This window comes from Pundamilia nyererei, unplaced genomic scaffold (genome assembly GCF_000239375.1).
Source record: "Pundamilia nyererei isolate P.nyererei 1_Seehausen unplaced genomic scaffold, PunNye1.0 scaffold00154, whole genome shotgun sequence".
Classification (NCBI taxonomy): domain Eukaryota; kingdom Metazoa; phylum Chordata; class Actinopteri; order Cichliformes; family Cichlidae; genus Pundamilia; species Pundamilia nyererei.
Genome location: NW_005187555.1, coordinates 1,170,918 through 1,178,990, shown reverse-complemented (window position 1 = coordinate 1,178,990; position 8,073 = coordinate 1,170,918). Strand labels below are relative to the sequence as shown.

The following is an 8,073-nucleotide window of genomic DNA, read 5'->3' as shown; positions in this document are numbered from 1 at the left end:
TTCTTTGTAAGTCAGCATTAGTCAGCGTCTTCCCTGCAAACCACGGGCAACCGCAGCAACCGGCTCACGACTAAAGCAATGACAGCGAGGTTTCTGGTGCAGCACGCTCTTTGTGACCAGCAACACTCAGCACCTGAGCCACGGCGCGTGGCGTGCGGATCCTCGGGTGAGGACGCCCCTTATCAGTCAGTAACAGCCCTGATGTTTACGAGTCCTAAAAATCATGGAAACGGCAGAGGACGGATGTGACGACGCACTTGGTCACGAACAGAGACACGTGCGACCTCTGACCTCGAAGGATCTCAGAGAATCTGACCTGAGCCCTGAAGATAGAACAGACCTTTATTATCCCGCGGATGAGAAATGTCAGTGGAAACGTTCACTGCTCTGTGAGGAAGCAGAGGGTTACATTTCCTTCTGTTTCGCCACCTGACTTCAGCCCATCTTTGCCTGTGCTTAATGTTTTGGCAGGAATCTGGCTGCTTTGTTGTGAGTCGAGTTTATCTGATTGGGTCTGCGGACAGCGGAACGATAAGGCCGGCGGCCTGATCCGAGTCGCGTGCTTCCTGTTCTTCTGGTTTTCCAGATAAGCGCGATTCCTAAAAATCCTCACACACGTGTGCAGATATTTTCCGAATGTGTGGAAAGTTTTTGAGCGTGAGCAGAAAACTCCCACAGAAACACACCTGAGCCGGTGTGAACAGGCGACATATTTGTCTCCTGGCCGACATCACCCCGAGGCGTTGAGGCTTTCCACCCGGCCGTGATACCCGACACCCGGACGGAGCGGCGAGTGTGGCTGCGGCAGGACGTCTGTCCGCTGCTGCTCGCGGTGTCAGCGTGAGGTGCAGGGCGTGAGGCCGACTTACAATAAATACTGCATGGACGCGAAGAGCCAGACGTGCGCTCGAGTGACCGACCAGAGATCAGTCTCAGCGTGACATCATCCTGACGATGATGTTCGATCCGTTTCTGACGATGCACTGGAGGAAGCGTGGCAGAGTGCATTGTGGGTAAACTTTCAGGGCTCGTCAGCAGGCGAGAGCACTTCGCTGTCACACTGCAGGCCTACAGTATTTAAGTGTAGAAAGGAGGCGGAGCCTTCAGCTGAATGCTGCTGTGATCTGGTGCAGTATGAATGAAGTTGACTGAACAGCGTGTTTTAACCTTTGACTTTGCAGGGCGTGTGATGTCATGGCGGCTGCTCTGCATTCCTGGCATATTCTCCGCCCACAGCAGAACGTCTCAGCTTTAGTCTCATGTTCTATTTTTATCCCCGCTTTGTGACGTTGTAGTAAAGTTTGGGTTCAATAACCTTTGACCCAGAGCTTAGGTTTCACCTGTGGGGGCGGAGTCTAGTTACTGATAATAATCCGGAGATCACTGTCACCTGATCAGCTTTTGCTCGCCGCAGTGACGGTGTTTAGTCTGTTGTGTATGAAACCACCATCATCATCATTATCGTCATGGCAGCAGGGCAGTGACCTGTCTCAGGCCACAAACAGCTCATGATGACAGATGACAGACGTCCTAACTGGTTTGTCTCCAGAGTACCAACCCCCTTTTGTTCTCGTCCAATCAGATCAGAGGCAGCGATCTGAACCTGGCAGACTGAACTCATCGTGGCTGCTTTCAGCTGTGGGAGAGCACACGCAACCATTTGGCCCCGCCTTCCTCTGTAATATCACAGCAGGTGTTTTCCATTATCTGTCAGTTGTGAAAGGAGGGGTGATGTCACAGGTGGGGGCGTGGCCTCAGTGAAACCAGATAGGAGGCACCTGAGAAGCACAGAGGGAAGCGGCAGCAGCAGCGTCTGGGGTCAGGCTTAAGTTAAAGTTAGGACCCAGCTGACCTTCATCGTCAGCGTTATTAAACATGTCTGAGCCCGACCGCACACACTGCATCATCATCATCGTCGTCACAGATTTACGATCTCACGCTGAAGTCCATGGACGTGTTCCTGTTATGCTGTCCACAGCTTCACAGCGGCAGACCGTGGAGTGAAAAACGATTACATTTAAACACTGACGTGGAGCCGTCAGTCCCAGCTCCGCCCTCCCTGCTCTGCACATGCTCAGACCAGCCACGAACATCCGAGCACCTTCAGCTGGCCTCCACCGCCGCCAACCATCACAGCAGCGCCATCTTTAAACCTTCCCTTTCCCTCCGCTCTTCTCCACCTGCCTCTCTCTGCTTCACCTCTGTGGGTGGCGGCTGCTCCTCTCATTCAGCCTGTGTTGTTGGAGGACGCTGCTTATATATAAACATGTTATGAGCTGATCTGAATGAAGTTGTTTGGCTCAAACTGTGATCGTGTTTTTTCCCAGTGTTTGATAAAAAGTCCGAATCAAAGTCCTTGAAGGCAAAATAAAGCACAGACGAAGGTGTGACGGCTGCAGTGTGCTTTGCTTTGTAGCACGCTCGTCTTTACGTGCGACGGAGAACAAACACGCTCCTAAAGCCCTTTATTTCCCTGGTTTGCTGACGCCGGCGGATCACGTCCTATAAAGTGCCTTGACCTTTGACATCCTGTCACACACAGCTCAGGAGAGTCCAGACTGGGAGCTGGACCTGAAGATGCTACACGTGTGTTAAGTTTTCTAACTGCACACAGGTGTGCACGCCGAACCGTCAGCGTCACCACTCCTGTGACTGAATGACCACAGCTTCAGGAAAGCATGAGCTAAAACGAAGGCGCCTCTGGTGTGAGCGAATCAGGGCGCTGAGGTCCTGTCCGAGAAGTGTACAACAACACGAGGCTGCACCCTGTGGAGGAAACCCGAGTCTGAGAGTGGATTACTGCTTTCACCCAGACTGAGGCGCATCTGCAGCCGAACACGCCTGCCGTGATTTCAGTGTGGGCGAAGCATGAAGGTCGACATGCTCACACACTGAAGACAGGAAAGCGCTGCTGGCGTCACTGATCCACGCCGTACCGCTGCGAGGCTCATCGTGCTGCCCTGAGACGCCCGGCAGGAATCCAACCGCCAACCTCTCAGTCAGCATGCGACCTGCAGCGTTATGTAACGGCTAACAAAGAGCAAGAATCCAGCGAACTGCAGGGAAGCTCTCAGAGCTCAATCATGGTCCAGCCAATCAGCACAGGCTCTGCAGAGCGTGCTCCACCTCTGAGGTGGGGGTTTGGAAGAAGGTGCATTTCCTGCTCAAACCTGAGCAGGCGGACGTCCCAGCAGGGGACAGCGAGCTGATGGAGTACTAGTTTCTGTGTCAGGTGGAGACCTGCTCCACAGTCACCAGGGTGGATGAGCTTAGAGGGTGGAGGAGTATTTACCTCCACACATCTAAATAGTGAGCTGTGAGGCTGCCGGAGGCCGGGTGGATGCGCCACGCTGCGGCTGTTTGCTTGCTTTTGTGCATTTTAGACTCTTCTTACATTTTCAACAAGAGAAGAAACATCACAGTGACGTCCTTTAAAGCCCTTGGCTGCTTCCAGAGAGGAGGAGGAGGAGGAGTCCTCCACTTCCTCCTCTCCGCTCTGTCCTCAGAGAGCTGCAGATTGAATCCTCTCCTCCTCCTGTGCAGTGAAACACTCCCACCAGGCCCTAAAAATGACCTCTTTTAATTAATTTCTCTGCCAATCCATTAATAGCAGCTATAATTAGAGGACCGTGGGAGATCGCTGGGAGATTAAACAGACCACCTGACTGAACTTAAATCTGCACTTGTTACCTTTTTATTCACAGGCGAGCGTATCCAGCTCTTTCACTTCAAAATAAAAGCCCCTGAGCCATACTGTAACGCTGTAATTCCCTCCCTTTATTTGGCGTCTCGCTGTGTGACTGCGAGTCCTGTCCGACTTCATCTCCGTGAAAACGGAGACGAGGCTGACTAACACGCACGCTCCGCGTTACTCAGAGCTCAGCCCATCGAAGAGGAAGTCTGACGGCTGGAAACATCCACGTGATGCGTGTCCTCGATGTGTCGCGGGAGGCACAGCGACACGGGGTCGCTGACGAGCCTGATTCACTGTTATTAAAAATACAGCAGCAAGCACTTCCTGTTAAAACCGTCCGACACCTAAATCACATTCAAACATAGCAAAGACAAAAAATCTGTGCAAACCACTTCACTCGCTCTCTGATTGGTTTACATATATATATAAGCCCCTCGGCAGGCTTCCTAAAGCTGGCCAATGAGACGCAAGTGGGCTCAAAGAAGGCGGAGCTACTCCAACGGAGCATAAGAACAAAAGTACAGAAATGAACCCGTGCCTGTCGGTACGCTTCGTCCTCCTATAAAATGTTTTAAATATAACATTACAGAACTGATCTGGGATCAGAATCACTCGGCTGCTGATGCTGAGGCGTCAGAGTCCAACGTCAAACATCAGTCGCTGATCAGAATAAGCCTTCTTTGTATGACCCTCAGTTCATCCTCTGTCTGAAACCAGCTGCTCTGGATCCTCCCACTTTAAAGGCTACTTGACTTAGATGACCATATTAGGGGTCTCTCTGTGACATCACAGACATCGGAGAGTAGTGTGTGTACAGGAAATGGACAATGCCCACTTTAAGCATGTGACAACAGTATTTCCTGTCTAATAAGGCTCACAGGTGTCAGCTGCCGCACACACAAATGACACGAGCTTCCTGCGCCGCTCCTCCTCGCTTCACCTGCTCTCAGACTGTGGAGGAGACTCTGAGAGCAGAACAGGTTCACCGAGCAAAAACACATTCAAGGATGGAAACCTTCAAACCTTTACCCGAACCTGTAACAGCGTGTGAAGCAGAAAAGTACAAAGAGACGCTGGTTTAGACTCGTCAGCCCTCATCGAGATTAAATGAACATTTTGATCCAACCTGCTGAAACTCTGCTGGAGAATTTTTCTACCAATCACGTTTATTTAAAACTGACAGAAGAAAACGATGAAACTGCATCGGCTGAGTTTCGCTATCGTTTCTGAGCTCGGCGCTGCTGCTTTACATGTTGAAAACCACAAGAAACAGTCAAATTGTGAAGGAACTCTGGCAGCAGAGTCTTTACTTCGAGCCGCCGCGTGACGCCTCACTTCCTGTGCAGAGGCGTGAACAGCAGCAGGTTAGGAGCTCTTAATGAATCGACACTCATTTCTCTAATCTGTGAATCATCACGCCGTCTGAAAGCCCGCAGCCACCTCTGGACGAGCGCCACGGTCCGCCACCGCCGCCATGGCGAAAACCACAAAAACAGAGAAAATACGAAGGGACTCTGGAGTGGGACTGCAGACGATTCGCACTATTTTCCACCGAGAATCTGAGTTACATGCTATGTTTATAAATCCATATTTACAGCCTGCAGCTGTTACTGATCTGCTTTTATTTTAACACCTCCCCCTCCAGCATCATCACATTTCCATCAAACGTGACCACAAACGGCCCGAAACCCCAAAACTTTGGACTCTGGCTGATTTGGTTCAGCCCACAGAGAGCACGCCGTTCACACCAGAAACCATTAAAACCCGTAAATCCAGACATTTAAGACTGTTTTTCATTTAGTCTGGTAATAAGGCCAGCGTCAGGAGCTGGCTTTTATTTTGAAAGGACTCTTCTTGGTCATTTGAACCCACTTTGTCACATCAGGTGAGCGTCACGGCCATCGCCGGGAGTCTGCAGACGTGAAACCGTGGAAGCGAGGCCTCGCCGATATGAACAGCGGCTCCTTCAGCTCAGAGTTCATCTGTCCAGCTGAGAACATCTGGATGAGCTCTGAATGAATGAGAGCTGAGGGAAACAGCACGGCGTGGACATCGCTGATGGGATTTTGCGTGTTTTCGTGCACCTACGTCGCTTTCAGTACTGAAGTGAATACGTGTGGAAATCTCTGAGGGAGGTGTTCTCCAGATTTCCCTCGGTTCACTGCACTTCACTCAAACTTCAGACGTCTGAGAATCTCGATGAATGAACTCAAACATCCAGCAATGAACGGTTTTGAAAACTGCTCAGATATGAAGGGACGTTTGTCCTGAATCAGTGCTGAAAGGTTTTATATAACACAAGAAAAACAAAGTGTTGTCAGCCGCGTTTAATCCAACACGCTCGCTTTAATCACACAGGGGCATTTCTAACTGAGACCTTATGATTTAAGAAGAAGCTGCAGAGTAATCGACTAATCTGTGGTTTCCTCCGTTATAAATGCTGATCTGGATCAGATGTGTCAGCGTGGGAGCAAAAGACGAAACCTGAAAAGCAAAGACGAGCCGGACAATCCCGGCTCCGGCGTCAGTCGGCATGAGTGGAAGCGTCGGGGGTCAAAGTGCAGGCTTTCTGCTGACCGATTGACCTTTGCGTTTGTGTCAAACGCTTAGACACGCGATCTGCGAGCGATCGTGACACCCAGCCGCACAGAGGGTCATAAAAAGCTGCGTTACCACCATCAGTTTACTCTGTCCGTGCGCTCTGATTGGCTCCCCGTGTGTCACCGATAAAAAGTTTGACTGTTTAAAAGAAAACTTGCTGCTGACCCGGAGACGTACGCGTGGAGCAGCGGGAGGAGACACTCACCTCCTCCTGCAGAAGATCCTCAGACCCGTGAAGGTCCTGCTGTTGTGCTGGCAGGTGGGGGCCGGGGTCGCCCGGGGGAGCTCTGCGTTGGAGGCTGAAGACGTGGAGGTGGACTCCTCTCCTCCATCCTGTAGCGGAGCACGCTCCTCCTCCTCCTCCTGCGGCGGCGGCGGCGGCTGCTCCTCCATGCTCGTGCTCAGTGCTGCTCTGGGATCAGCTCTGAGCTGCCGCCGGCCATCGCCACAGCCGCTTAACTTTCCACGCGCAACTTTCCACCCTCACAAACACAGGAAGTGCTTCAGCTGCAGACCTCCGCGCGTCTCCTCTCAGCAGCAGGAAGCAAAGATCGACGCTTCTCTTTGTGACAGGAGGAGGGAGGTGGAGGAGGTGGGGGCAGCTTCACTCTAAACTGGCTTCCTTCCTCCTCCTAACCCTCTCAGCCAGAGGAAGCCTGTCTGCGCTCCTCTGAGCACAGCTCCATTTCCAGGAAGTTTAACAGAGAAACAAACGCTTCAGTGTGGAAGGAGCTCCTCCTTTCCTCCTCCCTTGTCTCCTTGTCTCCTTCTCCTCCCTCTCTGCCGAGCAGCTGCTGCTCCCGTTCCTCTCCTCGGAGTCGCGTCTCTGCTCTCTTCTCTTTACTTTTTATCTCAGCTCTGTGGTTCTCCCTCTCCTTTTCTTTTGTCCCACCCACTCCCCAGCTGCCTGCCTCTGATTGGCTGAGGGCAGAGAGGTGAGTGCTTTTGCCACCTGCTGGCGCTTCAGCCACTGTACAGCTGTTTAAAAGAGAGAGAGGAAATGAACTAATTTTCTCCTCTCCAGCAGCAGCAGCTGAGGCTCGGGCTCACTCCTCCTCCTCCTTCAGTTGTAGCTGAAACAGAGAGAGGTCCGAGAAGCAGCCGGCAGGTCTGAGGAGTCCGACACCAACACGGTGCGATCAGCTTTTGCTGCCTCTCACTTGGATCACATGTCTGCAGCTGCTCTCGGCAGCGCTGCCCTCCCACATATAGGTTTTACATAAAGATTGCAAAGCAGCCCACACCGAGAGGAGAGGCGCGAGCGAGAGCGAACCGCAGTGAAGCGGAGGTCGCGCGGCCACGGCGAGGCCCACGCACAGATCTTCGCTACGTGCACGCGGCGGCTTCGTCCCCTGGGTTCCCGCTCCGAGGTGGAACTGCAGGATGAGCCGGGTTATTTTTGACAGGCAATTAAAGCGGAGGTGCAGCGGCCAGGAGGACGGCTGCCGAGAGTAAAAAAAGATCTCATCAGACGCTTGAAGACAAATAGCATCCCCCCGGCTCTGCACGCTGCCTCACTTTCAGAAATCTGTTTGAGCTTTGCTCACTAAAAGTTGTTTTCAGGTCTCCATCTTCACTGAAGGAGGCGCAGCTGCCAATAACAACACGCAGACATAACCTCGTTGCCGCTTCTGTTCGCTTCGTTTGTGAAATTCCATCATATAAACGTGTCAGGTTCATCCAAAGAAAACCAAAGACTCTGCAGAGATCACAGCGAACTCTCCACGTTCAGGGAGGAAGACGTGATGAAGACCACCTGCTGAAGTTCAAACTGAGGA

General features: G+C 52.0%; 1 protein-coding gene across 1 annotated transcript in view; it reads right to left on the bottom strand.

Moving 5' to 3' along the window:
- Positions 1-7,295, bottom strand: part of dgkzb (diacylglycerol kinase, zeta b) — a 35,352-nt gene extending 28,057 nt beyond the window's left edge. Inside the window, exon 1 of the mRNA XM_005745143.1 lies at positions 6,501-7,295. Within this exon, the coding sequence (XP_005745200.1) occupies positions 6,501-6,688 (188 nt within the window). The 5' untranslated portion in view covers positions 6,689-7,295. The remainder of the gene's footprint in view (positions 1-6,500) is intronic.
- Between the last annotated feature and the right edge of the window lie 778 nt (positions 7,296-8,073).